The sequence below is a fragment of the Chenopodium album genome, chromosome 24 (genome assembly GCF_948465745.1).
Source record: "Chenopodium album chromosome 24, dcCheAlbu1.1, whole genome shotgun sequence".
Lineage (NCBI taxonomy): Eukaryota > Viridiplantae > Streptophyta > Magnoliopsida > Caryophyllales > Amaranthaceae > Chenopodium > Chenopodium album.
In genome coordinates, this window is record NC_137857.1 from 26411687 (window position 1) to 26437223 (window position 25537).

The 25537-nt window shown below is 35.9% G+C and overlaps 2 protein-coding genes across 2 annotated transcripts; one reads left to right on the top strand and one right to left on the bottom strand.

Moving 5' to 3' along the window:
• Positions 1-1580: 1580 nt before the first annotated feature.
• LOC145610707 (uncharacterized) lies at positions 1581-2591 on the bottom strand. Its single transcript, XM_081666008.1, has one exon. It carries the CDS (start codon positions 2589-2591, stop codon positions 1581-1583), a length of 1011 nt encoding a protein of 336 aa, XP_081522134.1.
• Positions 2592-19461: 16870 nt separating this feature from the next.
• Positions 19462-20940, top strand: LOC145610709 (protein FAR1-RELATED SEQUENCE 5-like). Its single transcript, XM_081666010.1, has 2 exons — positions 19462-19501; positions 20231-20940. Exons 1-2 carry the CDS (start codon positions 19462-19464, stop codon positions 20938-20940), a joined length of 750 nt encoding a protein of 249 aa, XP_081522136.1.
• The last annotated feature ends 4597 nt before the right edge of the window (positions 20941-25537 follow it).

Below are 25537 nucleotides of genomic sequence, written 5' to 3' on the forward strand. Positions count from 1 at the left end.
CAACGAAAGTGAGGTTAACACAGATCTTGCTTCAAAAAACCATAAAAATGTTGTTGAGGTGATAGATCTGGAAGGGGAGAGTGAAGGTGAAGGATCTGGAAAAGGGAAAGATGTTGTGACTGAGTCCCATTACAAAGGGAAGGGAGGTGCTTCTGGATCTGGTGGTTCTGCTTCCTACTCTAAGGTTGTGGTTGATGGAGCTCAGTGTGTTTCTGAGAAGCAGCAGAAGAAGGGGTCCTTCTCAGGGATGAAAAGGGTGAGATCTGGGTTGCTTGTTGATCTGGAGCAGCTTGCTGATGAGGACTACATGGATTTTTTGAGGGATATCCACCCTAAGTGGTTCGCTGGCAACTAATTCTGCAGTGTATAACCTTTCTTCTCCCTTTAATTAAATTTATTGTGTTTTTTTTATTTTAATAAAAATACCTGTGTTGTGTGGTTTGAGTCCCTTTATCATTGTTATGGTTTGAGTCCCTGTGACAGTGATGCTATGGTTAACATTCTGTATGCTATATTCTTGATTTCATGATACCCTACTGCTGTTGATGATGTATGCCATATTGATGATTTTGATGATATATTGATGATATTGATCATGTATGCTGGGTTGATGATGTTGATGGTAGTATGCTTTGTATGCTATCTTGATGATGTTGATGATAGTATGCCCTAAGGCTGTGCTTCATTTATTTGATGTTGTTGGATCTTAGTTGCTGTTGGAGTATGTAAGGATGACATGGTCAGGGGAATGTGTAGTTGATGAATGATGATCATTTTGCATTTGGTTTGCTGTGGACTATGTTGCCTTGTGGTGTTCTGAGTCCCTACATTGTTCTCAATGACATTGTAATGAGAGAACACTATGATTTTATGTTGGGTATGCCATGTATTCTGAGGGATAATAAGTTGCCTTAGGTTTGGTGTGTGAGTTGGTCCCCCCTTCTGCATGTCTCCATCTGCCTTTTTGTGTAAACCAAATGATGAAGGGACTCATTTGATTCATTGTTGCCTGTGATAGAGTTGCTCCATCAATAGAGCAGCTTTTTGATATATGCATACCATTACAGATGGTAATAAGTGCTATGAGTATAATACACCAACATTGATCATGCAATAGAGTAAATTAAGATAACAAAGTTCACACTACATTTCAAAATACTGAGGCCCTATATTACATGACTACCTTACATGTGTTCAGTGTCATTCATCAAAATACACATAACCTAAGCATTAAACATTGATCTTGAACAAAAGGTGGTAAAAGGGTAACTGTAACTCAAACATTCTTACCAGAATTTTCAAAATACTATGAAGGTTATGTGTGGCAGTCATTGTGCATTGTGAGGGTCCCTTTTTGTGATGTCTTCACTTCAGTCAACATCAACTTCCATGTATGCTTCTTCCTCTGTTGCATGTGGTGTTGGGATGAACATTGTGTCTAGCAATGTCACAGCTTGTTGAATGAGCTCCTTTGAGACATGTAGATGTTTGGGTAAAACACCTACCTAATCTTTCCAACTTCTTCTTCTTCATATGTGGTGGTGAAAAGTTGTTGTTCCCTTGCTTTTCTAGTATCTTTATCATGAATTCATGACTGATTGAAGTGTTAGCCATATGTACTTGTTGGCCTTAGCTTCAAATGCATTGTAAGCATTGATCACCTCTTTGATTAAGTCATCCAAAGTAGTTGGGAATACTTGATATTGGAGGGATTGTATTACTTTGAAAAGCCCTAGGTCTAGCACATTCAAGTCAGGAGACTGTGCTGGTTGGTATACCATTTCTATGTTGAACCCATTTGCATGGCATGCAGCAACAAATTCCTCATCTTTTGGCACTTGATGAGGTCTTGCATTATCCCACTGTATTTTCACATTTTTGGGGAGTCCCTCTGGCCACTGTTGATATATTGTTGGGATGATGTAGTCCATAAGCATTTCTCTGATTGCATCTTTGTTTACATTCTGCACAGCCTTTGTCTCCATTGTACCAGCTTCTCTGTTTTTACTCTTTTTCTTTGCCATCTGTTTTTTGACAAATGGAATGATACCATGCTTTTCATCATGCAAAAGAGTCCCATCTCTTGCATACAAGGGTTTCCCAATCATTGCCATGAACATGGCCTTAACCTTAAACCTCTTTGACTGTTGAAACCTGTAGGGGTCTTCTTCTTTTGGCAGCAGGTAGAATTTTCTTGTTTCTAGGTTCAAATAGAAACATTTTTCATCAATATGAATTGTGTCTTGCATGTCAACAAACTTTGGGTTCCCTTGACTTGGAATGGGGTTAATGTGACTTAACACCCACTTCATTCTTGCCACCTTGTGATTGGATGTTAAAGTTGGATGATTTGTGCTTGTGTGAGTTTTGAGTCTTCCTTTCTTTCTTAATTTGTGAATTGTTGAATGTGAAACATTAAGTGCTCTAGCATAGCTTCTCTCTGTGGTCCTCTTGTACAGAGGCACAGATTGAAGCCACTCATCAGAGTACTCTTTTGGTTTAGGCCCTAAACTGCCTAATTTCTTTGACCTGACATGAATGACATTCCCCTGTGCCATATGCTTCTTAATGTCAGCATTTAACCTTGACATTGTTGATCTATGAATGTCAAATTTTCTTGCTAGTTGTGATAGAAAACGTCTTGGCAGTCCCCCCCCCTTGCATTTTTAGCAGAATTGCATCTACAATATGCCTTTTCTTTTCCATGGTGAGGTCTCTCCTCTTCTCTCCTCCCTGTGGTTGAAGCTGGTTGTTTACGATTTGGGAATATGCCCATTCTGCAGCATATTCATCATCTGAGTCACTTGATTGTGATAGTATGGTTGATTTTTTTCACCAAGTAACTATTCTAGTGAAAAGAATTCTTCATAACCCATGGACAGATATTAACCTTGTTTTTTTCCAGGTCTTGGGATGGTGATGAAGTGGAGGATGCAATTTTTTGGACAACCCTAACTAAACCAGCTTTTGGATGAAATCAAAGTGAAGATGTTGCCCCTAATTTAGCACTAATTAGGTTAGGTAATGTAGGATTTGGGTAATTATGGTAGGATTAGTTGTAGGTTAGTGCTAACTTTTGAAAATTCAAGCTGAAATGTATTCATTAGGAGGGAGTAGAACTTGTTGATTTATTGATGAAACAAAAATTTGTGGCTGTGTTTTGAACATTTTATAACCCCATTTGCTTGTGAAAAGTAAGTGGAGGGAAGAATTTGATGCATATTTGACAAAATTTGAATTTTGGTGAAAATTTGGGAGGGAAAAGTACACCCTCCCAAAAATCAGCCCATGTGAATGGTTTAAAAAACAAGTGGTCCCTTTCAATTCCCTCCTTTTTTAAAGTTAATCACATGGGATTAAAACTTGCTTTACTCCCTTAAAAGTTTTGACTTGGGAATTGTGCTCACCCCCTTTGTTGCAAGAAATAAGAAACGAAGGGAGTATAAATAAATTCTATTTCCATCATCAAATTCGTTTTAAAAAGTTCATAAATATAAGGTCCATTTATAGTATAATTAATTACAAATTTTTATACGTAGCTAGCCAATAAAGCCGTGTCACTAACTATTAACGGAGTTAGGGCCTGTTCTCATTGACTGAACTGAGCTGAACTGAACTGAGTTGAGCTGAACAGAACTGAACTAATTAAACTAAATTGAGCTGAGCTGAACTGAACTGAAATTAATATTTTATAAGAGAAGGAAATTAGGAGCTGAACTGAACTGAAATGAACTGAACTTAATTGAACTGAACTAAATTGAATTGAACTGAACTGAACTAAACTGAATTTCAACGTATGAGAACAGGCTCTTACTTCATTAGTGCTATAGGGGTTACTTGGTCAGTGTTATAGTGGTTACTCAAATAGCAATAATATAGATGGTTACTTAGTCAGTGTTAGAGGTTACTCAGTTAGTATTATGGGGGTTACTCGGTCAGTTTCGTACGGGTTACTTTGTCCGACCAGATTGTGTGGCTATCCGCATAAAAAATGCATTTGTTACTTAATTTATTTTTAAAAAATATTAGAGAATTAGTAAAATTAATTATTTTTGGTAAAAATGATGTTTTAGTAATAATTTAAGTTCAATAAAAATAATTTCAAGTCAATATTAATATAGAAATCTATTTACAAACAAAACTACAAATAGTACACTATTATATAAATAAGCGATATGATATTGTATGTACCTAAACATTTACATAAAAAAAAAAGAATGATATAATCATATATTTAACATTCAAGCTAACTTTAGGACAATCCGGTCATCATCTGAGCACAAAACTATATCATATCATATTAGTAATAAATAAAGTCGGTCTCGCAGCCAAGTTACAAGACTGTGACACTTGAGATTCTAGTAAGTGTGTAAGGTGGTTACTTTGTCTTTTTATATTACTAGGGGATCCAACGCGCGCGGTGCGCGCGATATGGCTAGTTTTTCTAGAACGGTTTTTGTGGTTGGTGTTAATAGTAATGTCGCTGAGTGTTTGTACCTGCATATTATAAACAATCTTAAAATAGTGTACGGTACGATCATAAAAATGACTATTCTTTAAGACTTTAACTATTTGAGTATGAGCCAAAACACCAGCAAAACAACTTTGTAAGGGTGAGAAATAACCTACCTAAAAATGAAGTATCCATGGAAATAATATCTAATACTTTAAGCTACTAACACAAATTGAATACAATACTAAAATTGTTGATAACACTTTATACATACGAAGTATAAGAGTTTAGAGTTCTTCTCTAGAAACCGCTCTTAACCATCTTCTTGAGATCATCTCCTTGCTTGCAATCTTAACATCTCTAAAGAAACAACGTTTCCATGCCAAACTATTGACTTGAGTCCACGGTGGAGGTTAAGAAAGGGCTAGAGGTTCGTATATTCCACAATAAAAATATAGATATTGTACATTGAAAAGGAGATGTTCTTTTCATGATACTTGTTATAATCATGGACCCATTATTTGCGATTCTTAGACAAACTAAATCCTGTCAACATAAATATCATGTCCTCTTGGTGTATATCAGAGATTGATTTTCAATAATGTATGGCAACTATATATCACCATTAACAAAAGACATGATTTAATGTATGAGATTTAATTAAAAGCATGGATAATGGAGCTCAATCATGCCTAAATGTCCTGAAACATGAGAATAATTTGATGCAATAAACCTGAAGAGGTCATTCTTTAGTAACATACTCATTAACTAACAACTGATAATTATCCTAATTTAATTCAAATTTTGATCAAAATTTAGCCACACACTTTATAACTTGGGTATGAATTCTAGCTGTATACATAATATGTAAATATATAGCATTATAGTAAATTCAAGCAGTTGCAAACTTGCAATGGATACATGTGACAGATTCATATTGATGAAAAGTGTTTCTATTTGAACATAACAAAGCCTTAGTCATTCTGAATCTATTATCAATCACACTCAAATACAGTAATTCCAACAAAAAAAAAAGAAAAAAAAAAGACACTCCGTCTTCCTATAATGGAATTCTAAACATGATCAATCAATGTCGAATTCGATAAACAATTAATTGAAGACAAATTCCAAGCTCAAAATATATTCCTCAAAACATTTAATCCTTATCTATCAGACAAAATCATAAACGAATTCCTCAAATCATGAAATCAAAATCAATTTATCAACACATTCGATTCATCATTTCAAAGCATTCTTCTCAAATTACAATCATATACCATAAAAATGACAAAAAATTACAAATAATTAGTTCAATTATGCCAAAGAAATAAATCACAAATTTTCAACCTAGGAGAAAGAGAAATAAATTACCAGCACAAGTCATATAAGCATTGGAAGCGTAAGCTCCATGTTTAATCAAGCACGGTGGAACCTCGAAAGAAGATGTGCCATCAAGCTAAGGAGTTAGACATTAGAGGAAAAGCAAATGAAAAATCGTGATTGAAACTTCAATAACTATATACTAAAAGACACACCAGCAATGACACGTGTCATGTTCTGGTGTGTCCTTAGTTTTTTTTTTATTTTTTTAAAAAAGAAAAATTATTATGGAAACAAATCTTATACATTACATAAAAAAAGATACGGCGTAGAAAATTTATATTTATATAAAATTATAAAAGATTTGATGTATATTTCTATAATATATTCTCAACTATATAAACATAAGTATGATACAATAAGATTTTTTTTTATATATAGAATTTGTGTCATATATTACAAGAATTCTATTTTTTTTATTATTTTTATTTAATTATATATTAGAAGCTTAGTAGTTTGAATATCAAATATTAAAAATTATTTAAAATGAAAGATTTGAGGTATTCTTCCACAAAAAAATTAAAAAAAATAACTACTATAAATTTAAGCAACAAAAAAAATTAAAAAAAAGTCACATTCTTCTCATAATTTAAAACATACATGGTGTAAACCTACTGAAAAAATTAAACCCTAGCCTCCTTTCTCTCTTCTCTCTCCTAAACTCTAGCCTCCATTGTCAATTTTGAAGGGGCTTCCATCGGATTTCACCGGTGGAAAGCCCCAATCTTTATTTTCTTTAAGTTTTTTTTCTTAGGTTACAATAATATCTCCCTCGAAAGAAAGGGTTTATCTCCTTCGAAAGACAAGGATTTTTCGATATCCTTCGAAAGACAAGGTTTTTCGGACTCCTTCGAAAGACAAGGTTTTATTTTTGTTTGATTTGGTTTCTGGTTGTGCGGGGCTACTATTGATTATGGCTCGGATTCGGGTTACAGAATCAGCACAAGAATTAACTTTCTCACAAAATTGCGAAGCGACGACGGATCCATTCAAAAAGTTGTATGAGACAACGAATCGAGAATGTGCCGAATTGTTATATTTATGTATTTGGATTCTCAGCTCTTCCCCGATTAATTCTTGTTTGATTTTGTTAAATTCGTTTTCATTATCGTTAACTGTCAATTGTAGATGTCGTATGGCTTTTATTAATGAAATTTAGTCTCCTTTAGGACTTCTTTCAAAAAAAAAAAACATACATGGTGTAATGTCCAACGCTACAAAAATGATACTAATGCAATTCTTTAGTAAAATAAAATATATATGAAAAAATATGCATTTTAACAAATGCGTAGTTTCAAATTCCACCATCATCGATCACCTTTTAAATATACCCTGGTGATAGAGGTAGGTGTATAGGTGTAGCCAAGGTAATTTTTTTGCTTATTTAATAGATTTTTTCTTCTTATTTTAAGGGTTAAAAATGAGCAAAAAAGAAATTAAAAAATATATTGGCTAACATGTATACTCTTTCATAAACTCATCATAATATTTTAGACAAATTTATATTGTATAATTAAACGTACTGTTAATATAAAACCAATTACTAAAAGTTACCATGCATGGCACGAGACTTAACCTAGTTAGAGAAGATTTACCAGTCAGGGCCTCAAAGCAATATAAAGGAGAGATAAGGAAAAGGTATCAAAAGTTTAAAACTACCCGTATCCAGACCTAGATCCGTTGGACCCGTCGGATCTGGATCCGGGTCTCCATTTTCCAAACCCAACGAATTCGGGTCGGATCTGGATCCTTGATACAAAAGTAGATCTAGATCCGGTCCATTAGAACCCGGTCCAGATCCGACCCGTTGCCATCCCTATACATGAGTCAACATCAATAATCAATAATCAATCAATAACCAATAACCAATCAATCAATCAATAACTAAATACTAAAAGACACACCAGCAATGACACGTGTCATCTCATGGTGTGTCCTGTTAAAAAATTAAATCAATTATAGTATGATATCTTATACAATAATAATTTCTTACATATATATATGTTAATAACAACATAACATATGTTAATAACAAAATAACATACTTATTGATTAGAATTCACATCAAAGTGGTGTGTATATTTATTTTTACTAGCTTAAGACCCGTGCCTTGCGCGGTAAGTCTAATTTTTGTTTGAATATCCAACAAATAAAATTTGATAAAACATACACATCAAGTATAGAAATTATAATGTCATTATATATATATATATATATATATATATATATATATATATATATATATATATATATATATATATATATATATATATACACACACACACACACACACACACACACACACACACACACTAGGTTAATTAGATCCCGTGCCATGCACGGTGATCTGTAGTTATAGATTATTGATTGAAAATTAATATAATTATAAATAATTCGTCGAGGGATAATAAAAGTATGTGATAGGTTAATTTTTATATTTGTATTTTTTAATTGTCGCTTCCAATGCACAAATAAATAAAGGTAGACAAAAAAAATCGAGCAATCTTTTTTCTTGTTGTAAAACAAGTACAAAAAAATATTTAAAGTATATAATTTTTGGTTTATAGTTGACTAACCTTTTTTTAGAAAGATTTGTGAAATATTTTTACATTAATATACTAATAATTACAACATTAATATGGAATATGTAAAAATATATATATATTTTGAATGATTTGCTTACTTAATTAATAAGTAGATTTTTTTAATAAAAAAAAACAAAGGACACACCAGGAGATAACACGTGTCATTGCTTGTTTGATGAATTAATAAGTAGATTTTTTTAATAAATTTTTTTTGTGGATTATAGTTTGTTTGAATAAAATTGTAAATATGGTAATTATAAATAGGTGTAAATTGTTTGTTTTTGGATAAAATTGTATATAGGTGTAAATGTCATTATGGATGAATATGGTGATTAAGTTCAACAACTGGAGGAGATGGTGGAGTATGATGAATTAATGGATGAGATAGTGGAGTGTGATCGACAAATGGATGAGATTATTGCAGAGGGGACTGGTGACTCTGGAGGGTATTGCACTCCAGATGAAAAGGAGGAGATTGCTGATGTTCAGAACATGTTTAACATGGACTGTGTTAGGGTGGATCCCCCTGAGGTTGGCATGATTTTTTATTCATGGCAAGAAGCTGATGTTTTTTACAATGCATATGGGAAGCAAGAAGGATTTGGGGTAGTGGTTGCTCAAAGTGCTTATAAGTAGGTACAAGGAGTGAAGGTAAAACGAGCCACAACCTGGAAATGTGACTGTGCTGGTAAACCAGATTCTAGAAGGAGGGTTGGTGGAAAGAGAGTGTCAAAGGACTTAAAAGGTGAACCTGTGGCAACCAAAAAGTCGAAAATATGCAGTTGTGGTGTAAAGGTGTATGTAGGGCTATTGGCAAATGGAAGATGGGAGCTGAAGAATGTTGTTTTGCAGCATACTAACCTTAATCCCACCCCATCTAAAGCAATGTTTGTGCCAAAGTACATGTTGGATGAGTTGGAGAAAGTGCCATATGTCAAGCGTAGGCTTCAATTTGGTGATGATGTCAGTATTAGCACTTCAACAATGCATAATATGATTGCTGCCGAGAGGAATGGCTTAGAAAATATGCCATTTACTAAGAGGGACTTGCACAATTTGAGGGCTAGGGAGAAGAAATTGAAATTCAAAGATGGGGATGCCAATGCAATGATGAGTTATTTTAAAATGATGCAAAACAACAATAAGAATTTTTATCACATGCAACGGTTGGATCAGAATGAATGGGGTTCTGCAGGATGTTTTATGGGTAGACCCTAGGAGTCGGGCTGCTTTTGATGATTTTGGGGACGTCGTGTGTTTCGATACAACCTTCCTCACAAATAAATATGATTTACCGTTTGCCAATTTTGTTGGTGTTAACCATAATGGGCAAACTACATTGCTTGGTTGTGCACTAATATCGCGGGAAACCACTGAAACCTTCAAGTGAGTTATAAATTTTTGAATCATTTACCTTTGCAAATATATGTCCTGCTGTTGTTTTCTTTAAAAGTCCTGCTGCTGTTATGGTGTTTATATATTTACCTTTGCAAATATATGTCCTGCTGTGATTCATTTACCATAGTGCAACGGACTAGCGTAGATCACACAAAAATAGGCAGTAAGGTTGAGTATTTGATTAATAAGCTTATAGCTTGCGAATGATAATATGGCTTGAGGCCATAACTCTCCTAGTGTTTGCATACAATTTTCTGAATAATCTCTCCAATGATAGACCAATACTACTTATACTAACAATGCAAGCATCAAAATGGCAATCAAGCCTTAGTTACTACAAGTACTACCATCTTGTCATTTAACTACTTTAGTCTATTACAAACAAATGGTAAAAGCATCTTGTCCCCTGTGCTTTCTAACGGATTTTGTGCCTCTCTTGCATCTGGTGCTGGTAAGTTGTTGTTGTTGGTATGTTGCTGCCTCTTCTGTCTTCTACTGTACACCATAGTCTTCTGCTGTACACCATAGTCACGGGTGGTGGTTGAGGAGGCATTGCACATACTGATTCAATTATCTGGCTATTTGCATGTATTTGCTAATATTCATTCATTAATCAGATTTGGTTTATATGGAGTTGCTTGATCTATTGCATATGTTTGATAATATATGTTACTTATGTGTAATGTTTAATTTGATATGTTAGGTGGGTGTTTTCAACCTGGTTAGATGCAGTCGGGGAACTCCTCCCATGGCTATTCTGACAAATCAAGACCCAGCCATGCGAAAAGCGTTGAAGGCTGTTATGCCGCAAACTAGGCATAGATGGTGTCTTTGGCATATCACTGACAAATTTGGTTCTAAGTTAGGGAAGTGTAAGGAGTATTCAGATTTCAAAGAGGTGCTAAAAAATATCATTTATGATAGTTTGAGTATGGAAGAATTTGAGTTGAGGTGGAAGGAGTTTATAGCCACCTATAACTTGGAGAGTAACTTGTGGCTTGTTGTTTTGTATTCAGAGTGGGAAATGTGGATACCAGCGGCCATGAAGCACATGTTTTGGGCTGGAATGAAGACCACCTAAAGATCAGAAAGTATTCATAATTTTTTTGATGAATTTTTTGACAGAAATACCGGACTACGTGACTTTGCTGAAAAATATGTGAGGGCTATGGAGCATCGGAGGGAAGCAGAGAGGTTGGCAGATGGTAATTCGTCTTTGTATATTCGGGGACTAATAACAGATTTCAAGATTGAAGAGACGTACAGGAATGTGTACACAGATGTAAAATTCATGGAGGTGCAACGAGAGTGTAAGAGAATGATGTATTGTAATTCTAGTAGCTTGCAACATCTTGGGGATGGCTGCTATGAGCACCTAATTAAAGACAGAATATATGTTTGGAATGAATTTGAAAAAAAAAAAAGCATGTGGCAAGGTGGCGAGTTTACCGGGTTTTGTACAATGCTATTAGTGAGGAAGTGGAATGTGAATGCAAGATGTTCGAATGCAATGGGATTCTTTGCAGGCATTGCATTAATGCTCTAGAAATACAGCAAGTGCCAAACATCCCACAGAAGTACATCTTGGATAGGTGGCGTAAAGATATATACCGCAAGCATACTAGAGTCAAAGTTGCGTACCATGACATATCTAAGACTACGGATGTAGTTCGTTTTGACAAGATGAACTTTGTATTTGAGGCCATTTCATATCTTGCAAGTGAGAAGGATGAAGATTTTGCCATGGTCATTGCAGGCTTACAAGAATTAGAGCTGAAGATTAAGGAGATTGTGAAACCTGCACTTCCCTCGAGCAGTGTTGGGGAAGCCATGACAGATAAAACACCCCAGAGCAGAGACATGGCAATTGTATGCCCTACTGCCTTCGCCACTCCTTCTGTTGGTAGGAGCGTCATAGGGGGTTATGGTGGTGCGGGAAATGATGGCCTTGATCTTACAATTGCGGATGAATCACAGCAAACTGGTCTTGGAGTTGGCATTAAGGATCCCCCTTCAAATAGGGGTTGTGTTAGAGCTTCAAGGTTAATGACCACTTTTGAAGAAGTGTGTAGACAAAAGGAGGCAAGGAGGAAATACTATGAAAAAAAGCAACGTCAAAAAGATAGAGCTAAGAAAAAGGAACAAGTTGAAAGTGTACAGTTGACTGAAGAAGCTGTTGCAAGGCATATAGACTTTGATCACAGCTTGGGACAACAACAGGTATAAGTGCTGGTCTATTGAATCACTTCAAAACTTCTGTTATGAATAATTATGACCTTTGATTTGATGCCTTTTTGTATTTTTAGTTTAGTGAAGTCGCGGTTGGGAATCAATTGAACTAACAAGCTATAGGAGAAGTTGGAGTATTGTGTACGGCTAATGGTGAGTGCCAACAAGATCTGGATGCTATGTATGCGGATGATGAGCTCATCCGGCGTATTGGGGTTCATTGGGGTTGACTGTCCTAGTATGATGAACTGGGCAATTCGATTGCTGTAGTAGTACTTAAATACTTACATACTTTTGAATTATTATTTGGACTTTGAATTTGCTGTAGTAGTGTTGTAGTATGATGAGGAGATTTTAGTTGAATAGTTTGTCTAATTAGTATTTGGGCTTTTGGATTGGGCTGTAGTAGTAGTATTCACATATGAACTTGTTTTATTAACCTATTGTCTATTTTAAACATTGAATAGTGTCTTAGTTTAGGGTCAATGATATAATGTGGTTAAATCTATATTTTGAGTTTTCATTATATTTTTTAGCCTTCCGGCATTTGGCCCCTTTGATTTAAGTTACTTCTAATTAGTTCTAGTTACTTGCAATTCTTTTTATTATTTATTACTAGTCGACTACAAATAGCGCTCACGATTTGTCTCTCACATCATAAGTACCACACCCTTAATTTCCGCTTTTACTATATGACTTTGCCATATTACTTGCACTTAGGTTTTTGTGTTTGGGTGTTGTGGTTTAGGGTGGGTGTATAGTAATTTACAATCTTTTTTATAATCACATTGTAAATCTAATTTGATTTTCGTAAAATATACATAATTTAACAATATTAAATATAATTCACACAACTTAAAACATAATTTAAATTAAACATAATTAAATCCACAAAATACGGATATTGTTGACATACAAATTGTTCAACAACACATACGAGTCGATTAAAAGATTACAACCCAAATTAATAATTGTTCGTAACATTAAAATAAAAACATTGTTCATACGAACTACTAAATTAAACATGACGACATAATCAGCATTTCATAGCTTAGCCCCTCGCAACCCGAGCTCTACTCCGCCTCCTCATCCGTTCCAGCCGAGCCTTCAACAGCATTTCCCGACGAGCCAGCCCCACCTTCATCCTTCACCTGCAGTACATAAGGGTTGGTATTACAATTCATGAATGCAATTGCAACTAATATATACAATTAATTAACTAAATGAAATGGCTCACACTTACCTTGACCTAACCCACAGCAAGCAACTCGCAATTTCCCCCACAATTGAACATTGTCTCACAGTCGACCAAATTTGTATCCCACAGAACAACAATACCCGATGCTAGCCCTCCTCCTGGGAGACAAACCTCTTCAAAATTGCAATTCATGAATTTTTTGAAGAGACGTGTCCAATTCTTCATGGTTGCTCGTGTCTCCAGGAGTATTATAACTCCGGGTTCGTGTTTCTCAACCAATGCTTGGAAATTTTGCATGAAAGATGGTCTAGACACATCCCTAACATTCCATACGACTATTGGAGTTCCTATGGGCATGGAGGGACAAGCTTTTTCAATTGTTGGTGTTAACCTCGTACCATAAAATCTAGACACAGGGGCCTCATCAACAAGGTGGTTAGTGACAATGGCAAAGTTGACAGTGGTAAACATTCCATGGACATGGTAAACAACAAGTGCATCACTACCAAAACCTATTTTTAACTTAGTGGGATTCGGTTTTCTCAGGCGATAAATTGGACATTTCAAATTCACAACAGGTAAAGGGTCAACAATCTTTTTCCATATGGGTGGAACAACCTTAGACACAGTCTCCATTTCAGAATAATCAAAAGACTGAAGCTTTGAATTAAAAACGGAGGGATCTGAGATAATACCGTACATGTCATAATAGTTGGGAAGGTAAGCCGGATGCATGGTTCCATCCTCCTTGATCATCTGGAGGCCATGGTGACAATCAGGCCACGGTTTCAAAGGATCCCTTATCAAAGCCCTTACGTCGTCATCATCGAGATAATGGATATCGTACGGCTCCTTCTTGTTGGGGTTTGGTGAGTCCGACTCACCGCGGAAACAACCCCACCCGAGGAACCACTCGCAATAATTAAAATCATAAAGCATAAATAAATAATCACAAAGATAAGATAATGAATCTTACCCTCGAAGCGAGCTTCGCCCAAAAACCGGGGCTCTTACTTGAAAGCTACGAGTATGTCAAGCGCCGCGCCTCCGACGGCATCCACCCACAAAAGGGCGAACACAACTTTAAGGTCTACTACCTTGGGGTTAGCAAGGTCCGACCAAAACTCGAGTGTTATATGAGTTTAAGAGTTTTCCCAAAAATTATGGAATGCTCTTTTTAACTCCCACTCAAGCACTTTACTCCAAATCCCAAGGTTGGTATTTATAGAGGAAAGTATGAGTGGGAATTTCTATCCCATCAATGTGGGATCATGAAATTCCACAAATTAATTTAAAGCTAGATTAAATTAAAATTGCAAACTAATAATAAATCTACAAGTGGCATTACCATGTGAGATGGGTTGGTGAGGACCACATAGAGAGTAGGGGACCATACTTGCTCCCCACTCAATACTCTCCTTGTGCCACATGTCCTCACTCACTTACTCCCATTTTCCATGCTTCCCCTTAATCCACGGCCCTAAGGCTCGAGCCAAGCCCGAGCCCGGCCCGAGCCCAGCCCACATCCGGCTGCTGCTGCTGCTGCTGGCGCGTGGTGCGGCTGCGGCTGTGGCGCGGTGCGGCTGCTGTTGTGCCTAGCCGCGGCTGCTAGCACGATGCACTAGCACGCACCAGCCAGCCATGGCTCGGCTTGGTGCTTGCTAGCCACCTTTGCTCGGACATTTTTGCCCCTAGCGTTCGGATGCTCGGGGCACTCCGATGCTAGGGGTATTTTGGGAATATGGTCGATTTATTATTATTTGCGCGTCTCGTCTTTTGTTATTTTGACTCGACTTCCGACGATCGGTTCCGTTGCTCTAAGCTCGAATTACCGACGTCTAAATATTTAACACTCGGGCGACGAATTAATTTCTTCCGAATTAATTCGTCGAGTTGGTTTGCATATATTTGCTTGGGTGTGACCCAAAGGGTTCATTCAAGATTAAGCTGTAATATTAATTATATTAATATTACTGATCGGAAGCGGCCTCCACCTAGGCATTCCGATCACTTAACCTTACTGAATATATTAGCTTTCTAATAATTCTGAACCCGCTATCAGAATAATACACTTGTTCGAAGGACACCATTCCTTTCAATCTCCCACTTGTCCTTTTGGACAAGTGTGCATTTAGTGTATAACCCTTATCCTATGTCTGTTCATGAACTACGGAGTAAGATTACTAGTCATCTCTGTTACGTCCAGAAGTGTTTCTCGAAATCCGAGTTTGACTGTCAATAAGCAGATGATTTCTAAAATCCATCTGAGCACGGCCATGCATTTTTCACAGTCTCGCTCTTCGAGAGGCCTTGTAAACAACAAGACATGTTCCCTATTGTTAGTAGGGGGACATTTCCAGTCTTGTAATGTAGCTTCTCTTACTAAGAGGACTCACCCACCTGATATCTGTCTTTATAATCCCCAATTACGGCAGACGTTTGGCAGATACCAAAGCGGACCAGTACTCAAATAAGAGATCTCCCACTACTCATGGTCAAAGGAAAAGAGTTCCGATAGTAATAATGAGAAAATACTTATGACGATATTTAAATCTCTTAAAGTATCCTCATAGGTCGATCCAGTATGTATCTAAACCAATACCTGTGCAAATGATTTGTATCCTCATAGCACAAGAAACGGTGCTACAAATCATACTACACACTAGACACTGATGGTCATCATTCGTCCACAAAATATGACCTTGATTAGGGATAATTTTCGATTAACATATTCAATGTTCACTTAATAGGTGTTTCTTTATCTAAGCCATTGACTTGATACCCTATTTTGAATATTTATTAAAATCGAATGGACTCATTATATAATTCTAAACCACAATTAAATAGAAACGGAGTGATTTAAATTGCATGAAAATTTTAGTTACTCCAAAACTGAATGGTTCATCATGGTGCTTTACATCAACATTGTTCAAAATTTGATTAAAACACTATGGAATTCAAAGCCAGTTCGCAACATGCTTGATTCCCATTGCCTCAATGTATTTGTTGTGCTTCACTTGAGACAGAGGTTTAGTTAGTGGATCGGTTACATTGTCATCCGTTTCAACTTTGCAAATTCTGATTTCACCTTCTGACTTCCATTCCCGAATCATATGAAATCGCCTCTGGACATGTTTGACCTTCTGATGTTCTCGTGGCTCTCTAGCCTGAGCAATAGCACCATTGTTGTCACAATAGAGGTCTATTGGACCCTTGATCGAGGGTACAACAACAAGTTCATCAATGAACTTGCGAATCCAAACTGCCTCCTTGGCTGCCTCAGATGCTGCCAAGTACTTGGCTTAGCGGTTGTGCTTTGCTTTGCACTCTTCCAACTAAACGCTCCTCCATTGAGACAGAATATGTATCCTGATTGTGGCTTGAAGTTGTCTATGTCTGTCTGGAAGCTTGCGTCGGTATATCCCTCAACAACCAATTCATCTTTACCACCATAGACCAGGAATTTATCCTTGTTCCTTTTCAGGTACTTTAGAATATTCTTGGCCGCAGTCCAATGCGCCTCTCCTGGGTCTGATTGGAATCGGTTCGTAGCACTCAAGGCATACGATACATCCGGCCTAGTACATATCATGGCATACATGATCGATCCAATAAGCGAAGCATACGGAATTCGACTCATCCTTTCTCGCTCATCAGGTGTCTTTGGACACTGCTTCTTGCTTAAGGTTATGCCATGTGACATGGGTAGGTGCCCTCTCTTAGCTCCTTCCATTTGGAATCGAGCTAGTACCTTATCGATGTAAGTACTCTGACTCATTCCAATCATCCTTTTTGATCTATCCCTATAGATCTTGATGCCTAATATGTACTGAGCCTCTCCCAAGTCTTTCATTGAAAAACATTTCCCTAGCCAAGCCTTTACAGACTCTAGTAATGGAATGCTATTTCCAATGAGCAAAATGTCATCGACATATAAGACTAGGAAGGCGATGTCACTCCCACTTACCTTCTTGTAGACACAAGACTCATCTGGATTCTTGATAAAACCAACCTTATTGATGGCTTCATCAAATCACAGATTCCAACTTCTGCTTGCTTGCATTAATCCATAAATGGACTTCTTAAGCTTGCATACCTTCTTAGGATTATTCTGGTCGACAAAACCTTCAGACTGTGTCATATAAATAGTTTCTTCCAAAATCCCATTGAGGAAGGCGGTTTTGACGTCCATCTGCCATATTTCATAATTGTAATATGCAGCAATCGCTAGAAGAATTCGAACGGACTTAAGCATAGCAACTGGAGAAAAGGTTTCATCATAATCAACGCCGTGAATTTTCCTGTAACCTTTTGCTACCAGCCTTGCTTTGTAAATAAATACATTTCCATCTTTGTCGGTTTTCATCTTGAAAATCCATTTACATCTGATAGGTGTGTAACCTGCGGGTAAATCAACCAAGTCCCATACTTAATTTTCAAACATGGAGTCCATTTCGGATTTCATGGCCTCTTGCCATTTTGCAGAGTCGGGGCTCGTCATAGCTTGCTTGTAGGTTGTCGACTCATCTCCATCCACTACTAGGATGTCCTGATCTTCGGTTAATACAACTCCGAGATATCTGTCAGGTTGAGATCTTGGCCGAGTCGACCTACGTAGGGTAATGGACTGAGCATTTGCATTGTCAATTTGACTTTGCATATTTTGACTTTGACCAACGTCAACAGCTGCTTGGTAAGCACTTTGATTGTCAACTTGTCCTTGTTGCTCGTCCTCTCGAACTTCGTCGAGTTTGATTTTCCTCCCACTTGTCATTTTGGAGAGATGCTCCTTCTCCAAAAAGACACCATCACAAGCAATAAACACTTTGTTCTCGGATTTGTTGTAGAAGTAATACCCTTTGGTTTCTTTTAGATAACCCAAAAAGTAAACCTTATCAGATTTTGGATGAAGTTTGTCAGAAAGGAGTTTCTTGACATATGCTTCGCATCCCGAAATCTTGAGAAACGACAACCTTGGCGGTTTATTAGTCCATAATTCATATAGAGTCTTTTCCACTGCTTTTGACGGAGCACGATTCAGTGTGAGTGCCGCAGTTAAAAGTGCATGTCCCCAGAAAGAGATTGGAAGTTCACTAAGACCCATAGTCGATTGGACCATGTCTAACAGGGTTCGATTCCTCCTTTCAGATACTCCATTCCACTGAGGAGTTCCCGGAGGTGTCAACTCTAAAAGTATTCCATGTTCTTTCAGATGGTCATCAAACTCTTGGCTCAAATATTCGCCACCACGATCCGATCGAAATGCTTTGATTTTCTTGCCGAGATGGTTTTCAACTTCTTTCTGAAGTTCTTTGAATTTATCAAACGATTCAGATTTGTGCGACATTAGATAGACATAACCATATCTACTAAAGTCGTCCGTGAAGGTTATGAAATACCGATAACCACTCCTTGCGGGTGTACTCATTGGTCCACATACATCGGTGTGTATTAGTCCCAACAAGTCACCGGCCCTTTCTCCTAACTTGGAGAATGGTTGCTTTATCATCTTTCCTAATAAACATCCTTCGCAATTCTCAAAGGTTTCTAAATCAAATGAGTTAAAAGGTGGTTTTTTTTTTTTTTTTTTTTTTTTGCAAATTTCCTTTAAATAAATCAATTTGTTTCGATCCTCCTAAGCTATAACAATCTAGTGGTGACCAAAAAAAAAATACAACAATCTAGATCCGAACAGAAAACTCCACATTGAACCTAATATTGAACAACCCGATTGCAACCATAATAACAATGTAATCACTAATCAGATCTTCACCAAACCCGATTTTGAACAATCCAATTGTAACCACTCCCACAACCGCACAATCAACAACCGAGCCCAAACCAAAAAATCTACATCAAAATCGATATTGAACAACCTAATTGGCACCCCTTTAAGATAACATGTAAAACTATAAATTCTTGGCTACACTCTAATGCAGCCAAGCTGGCTGCATCCAGCCAAAACGCAGCAAAGAAAGTATGAAACGCAGCTATTACTAAAAGCTTCCACATTCTATTTCTGCTTCAAGTTTCCCGCTAGAACTTTCCAAAATTTTCTCTTTCCTTATTTGGTTTATTTGATTCGATTCTCTCCTCATTCAATTACACATTTGATTGCAATTTTTTCTCTCCTCTTTTTTTACTTCATTCTTCTTCGCTGTATTATTCTTCGCTTTTAATCAAGATTTTCTCCTTCCTCCTCTGTTCTTTACTTAATAATGGAGGCGATCGTTATTCCTGACGAAATCGTCAATGCAGGTTAGTTTTTGTTGTTTATTATTAATTAGGTTATTTATTAATTGATTTCTGTTTTTATATTTTATGAATATGATGATTTTCAATTTATTATTGATTAATTGAGTTTGATGACATTGAATTCGATGAATTTGATGAATTTTGCTGAATTTTGTGATTTATTTCATGAATTTTGCTTAATTTTGTGATTTATTTCATGAATTTTGCTTAATTTTGTCATTATTTCAATTTATTATTGATTTATCGAGTTTTACGACATTGAATTTGATGAATTTCAATTATAATTTTGTGCTGCATTGTTATGATTAATTTTGTGATTTTATAATTAGTGAATTTTGTGTTTTATTTCATGAATTTATTCAAGTTCTATTTAGTGATTGTCATTGATTGAACTATTTCAATTTACAATTGGCATTGATTACTTGAAAAATTTATGAAATCTTGAATTGATTTTTTCGTTATGAATTTTTTTTAATTGAATATGTTTTTGAGTTCGTTGTATGTATAATTAGCATTGTATACGTTTATCATTTATATTTTGAATATGTATATGTTTAATCTGAATATTCCATTCCTATACTATGAACATTAATTCTCTACAAGTGCGAAATGTACAATTTTCCAGACAATGAATTGTTATTTTATTATGTATAGTAATTGTGAACATTTTATTCCATTTTATGAACAATTTTTGTACAGATTATGAACACTTTATTATTTTTATTATTTCAGAAAATACAAATGATGTTGTGTTTAAGGAAGCTGAAGTATCTGAATTAATATTCAAAGAAGTTGGAAGTGAGCAGGAAGCATTTGATTTGTACAATGATTATGCCTTTAAGATGGGTTTTAGTATAAGGAAGAGCAATGTGCGAACAATTTATAACACTAACATATGGCGAAGTAGGAAATATGTATGTTCAAATGCTGGTTTGAAGGATGATTCTAAGAAGGATGTTAGGAGGTATGAGAGGTTGGATTTTCGAACAAATTGTGGTGCGCTTGTTGAGTTCATTATTGATCGTGGTGTATGGATTGTTGTGCAGCATTTAATGGAGCATAATCATCCTATGATTCCAATTGATAAAAGACATTTGCTTAGGTCTCAAAGAAAAGTGAATAAAGAACATTTGAAGGTGATTAGTGTTATGAAGGCTAGTGGTGTTCGGGTTAGTGATTCTCTTCGTGTTATTAGTAAAGAAGTTGGTGGTTCACCAAACCTTGGGTGTACTAAGAAGGATGTATACAATGCTTTGGATGTTGAAAAGTCAAATAGGCTTGATGGTTCGGATTGTAATCAATTGATCAAGTATTTTGCTCAAAGACAAGCCAAAGAAACAGATTTTTATTATGATTTTGAGGTAGATGAAGCTAACTCTCTTACTTGTGTCTTTTGGAGATATGGAAGGATGAAAAGAGATTATGAAATTTTTGGGGATTGATGGTTTTTGATACCACTTATAGAACGAATAAGTACGGCATGATATGTGCCCCATTTGTTGGGATGAACCACCATTGTAACAATGTTATGTTTGGCATGGGATTTGTTCTTGATGAAAAAACAGGTAGTTTTATATGGTTGTTTGAATCATTTATGAGATCAATGGGAGGTGGGCGTCATCCAATTACTATAATGACAGATCAAGGACCATCTATTGCTGCTGCTATTCGGGCAATATTCCCAAGTTCTAGGCATCGATTGTGCACATGGCACCTTGGGGAGAACTCAAAAACAAATATTGGAAAATTTAGAGCTATGAAGGGGTTCACAGACATGTTTGATTTTCTGACGAAGTATTGTGAAACTGCTGCATAATTCGAACATTATTGGCCAAGGTACCTTTATATGAACTCTTTTTACATAAAAATGAACTTTGTATATTACCAATTGAATATGTTTTTGGCTATTATTATTTTGTCCACTACTATTAATTTGTCTTTATGAATACTGTATATTATGTAATGAATATGTATGTTTAATGTGTGAACTTATATATTGTGAACTTAAGTATCACTGTTCTACGAGCTTGACTTTACTTACTATTTGAACATATTGTTTTATTTTTTGAACTTAGTTTTGTAATTTATGAACAGATTAAAGTTTGAATCTGTTTTTTGTAATAGGATGATGGATAAGTACGGGTGTCATGATAATGCTTGGTTGAATCATTTGTACTCGATCAAAGAAAGATGGTGTCCAGCTTATTCGAAGGACTATTATTCTGGAGGAGTTTTGAGTTCACAGAGGAGTGAAACTACAAACCGTTCGGTTTCTCATAGGTTGAGGAAAACAGATGGTATGTGTGATTTTTATCAGACTTTTCTTGATGTTGTGGCTGATTGGAGGAGTAGGGAAAGCAAACAAGACTTTCGGTTTTTGAGAGGTAATCGACACTTGGCGGTTGCTAATGTAAGTCTTCTTATTCATGCTAGAGAGGTGTATACTATTTCGGTGTATATTGTCTTTGAAGATCAATTTGCTAAAGCCATTTCTTGTTGTCAAGAGAGAAAGTTTGAAAATGATGAGACAATTTCTTACTTGGTATGGAGGCCTAACAAGGATATAATTAGGCATGAGGTTATTTTGAACAAATTTTCTAGGGTAATCAAATGTACATGTAAGTATTGGAGTGAAATGGGTTTATTGTGTTCACATTCTCTTCGTATTTACAATATCCATTGTGTTCAAAAAATTCCTGAAGAGTACATAGTAAACAGATGGACCAAAACCGCTATGTGTAGTCATGTGGTTGATGAAGAAACTATAGATGAGATTGTAGTGGCATCTTCTGTTTGGAGGGCTCAAATGACAAGAAAGTTTGTTCAATTGGTGACATCTTGTCAAGATTATGTAGAAGCAAGGGCTGAAATTGAATATACTTTTGATATGCTAAGGGAAAAGGTGGAGAGTGTTAGAGGACCAATACTTTTTGATGATGGAGAAGAGGAGGTTCAAGAGGTTTCTAAAGAAGGTGAGCCTATTCAAAATCTCAAAATAAAAAGAAAAAAGGGTGAGAGAAATGATAGGCCAAAAAGTACTGTTGAAAAAGTTTACAATAAATCCAAGCTAAGGGGTGGAAGAAAAAGGTTGATAAATATAAGGATGAAGTCAAAGCTACTGCTGAAAAGTTTTTCCAGGTATATATGAATATAATTTTAATTTATGTGAATATCAGATTTTAATAAATGAATAGTACTAAAATATCGTTTTTAATTGTAGGTTTTGGATGATGATGGTGATCCTATGATTTATTCACACCCAACAGAACCAGGTTCAAATCTTAATGTCCTTCCAAAACAGAAGAATTTTCAACCATCAACAAACGTAATTTTTAAATATTTTTCAATACTTTATTTATATTTTTTTCAATTTATTCAAACCACCCTTGGCTTCTGCCCCAACGACTTCCTTCCCAGGAAGCCCCTCCCCTGCTGTTGTTGAATCAATGATTGATATCGATCCAACAAAAACATCCAGGTCACATTCATCTGCTTGCAACCCCTTCTCAGTCAAAGTAATATCTACAACCTCTGCCGCCGATTCAAATTCTTGGCTCAAAGGCTTTGCGTTCCACCAGCATTCTCCTCACCAACAGGATTTGTTGCATCCCTAACCACTTCATTGGGCATGTTTGCTTTTCTTGTGGCTTTTGCCCGATCAATACCCATAGACATCATCCCATAGAACTGACGGACACTACCACAAAAATGGGAATAAGCAACACACAATACACAACAGTCAAGTTAGATAGGCGATCTCTAGAATATTACACAACGCCTAAGTCACATGAGTGTTTTGTAAGTTGAACTTATAGATCGCCTCCCCTACTTGACCGTTGTGTATAATTTATTACTATTTTAATAAAAAAAACAGAACAAAACCTAGAGCTAATCCGCCGCTATCACTCTCATTCCCTTCAGTTTCTTTCTCTCACCTCCATCTCCTCTTCTCTTCCTATCTTACTCTTTAGATCTAAGTCATAGAATAAATTAATGAACAGCGAGCGCCTCATCATCGTCTAACCCACCATAGAAGCGAGCCTCTCATCCTCTTCTAGCCCACCATTGAAGCAATCGACGTTCTATTTAGCCAAACGAAGTGATGAACAGGGAATTGAAGCCTCGCATCCTTAGCCATTAACGATTCTTCTACATTCGATTATTGAACAATTGGTTATATTTAAAGTTGCTGATGCAAGGTGTGATTTTTCTCTGTAATCATCGAATATCAAATTGTAAGTTTTATCAATTTAAATGTGGTAAATGATGATTGTCTGAGTTGATTTACCTTTATTTTTTGAATTTTTTTGTTGTTTTTAGTTGATTTAAGTTTCTGGGTTTTTTTGGGATATTTTGTGCCGTATTTTTGCAGATTTAGGAATCATTATTGTCTTTTTTTCGATCTATAGTTCGATTTTATTCTATTCTATATTCATTTTGCGTTTTAATCTCCTCAATTATTTTTTGCTCTCTAATTTAAGTGATTTCTGATTTATCTTTAGTTTTGTTTTTGATTTCAATTATGTTAGATATAAAATTTCTGACTCTGATCTCATTTTAAAATTGCTTGGATCTTGTGTTTAGGAGATCGAGTGATCATAGCTGTATGTGGCTTGATTGTTGTGTTAAGCAACACTTTGACATCTTAGTGATAGGAAGTTCATATAGTTGGCCACCAATTTGATATCAAGGCATTAAAACAGCCACCAATTTCAATCCGTGTGAGCATCTTTGGGGGTTGTGAGCATCCGAGTTAGAGAGGTCGTTGATCTTGCAAGGTAACAGAAGCTCCAGATCTCATTTACTGTTTGGTGCGTTGATGGTGTGCTTTTTACAGATATTAGAGGGGAATTTTTTCGACAACAGCAGCCTTGACACAATCGGAAATTAGTTGTATTAGAAAATTTGTAGTGTAAATTTCTTGTAAGGAATTTAGTTATTGTAATTGAAACATAAGTTAATTTTTAATTTATTTAATGTTATAACTAATTTGCTACAGTGTTTTATTTATTGGGTATGAGTTATTATTATTATTATTATTATTATTATTATTATTATTATTATTATTATTATTATTATTATTATTATTATTAAATAATAATAATAATAATAAATTTTTTTTTTTGAAAAAAAGTAAGGAAAAGAGAGCGTCTATCACAGATAGGCGTTTTCTTTTCATATAGTTATAGAGCGCCTATCCTAAGATGACCGTTCTATTTTCAATGTTTTTTATTTACTTTGTACCTAGAATACGAAGCGCCTATCTAAGATAGGCGATCTGTATTGTGTTAGATAAGAACGCCTCAAAGAGGCGTTCTGTAGACTTTATAGGGCACCCCCTCAGAAGAACGCCTCTGAGGCGCTCTATATTGCATGTTTTAGGCGTTCTATATTCATGTTTTTGTAGTAGTGGGAGGACCTGATCACACTTGCTGTCTATAACAGCTAGTAGCTTTGGAGTTACCTTATCAATCACCTAACGAGGAACACAAGTAAAACACAAGAAACTCAAACTTTGCATTCACATATAAAAACTTATCACCTATTATACAAACAATTTAGACATAACAAGAATTAGTAAGTCGTACCTGCTGAGCAACCTGATCCAAATAACAGCCATCTGAAGGGGCATCCCGAGAGTCCAATGGATGTGGTTCTCCATAAGCAACATCCAGCGACTACAAAATAAAACCACAGAATGTTAACACTCTTCACTTAACTTGAATCTGAAATATTTACCCAAAACAATACAAAAAGGAAATAACTCACCAGGAGCCGTCCATAGTCCCCTTTTCGTTTTTTTTTTTGTCATCTTTTATAGTTGCACTAATTTTTTCCTGCGACCAAGCCTTCAACCTCGGTCTCATACCCCATGACTCAGGAACACGACTAAGGTGATCAAGATAATATATCTGTAAAATGGACACAAATATGAAGAATATTTCAATTAGTCCAAGACAGGACACTGAAATGCAACCCAAACTAACACATTACCAACTAAAAACTAACAACTCAATTTAACATAACAACTCAATTTAT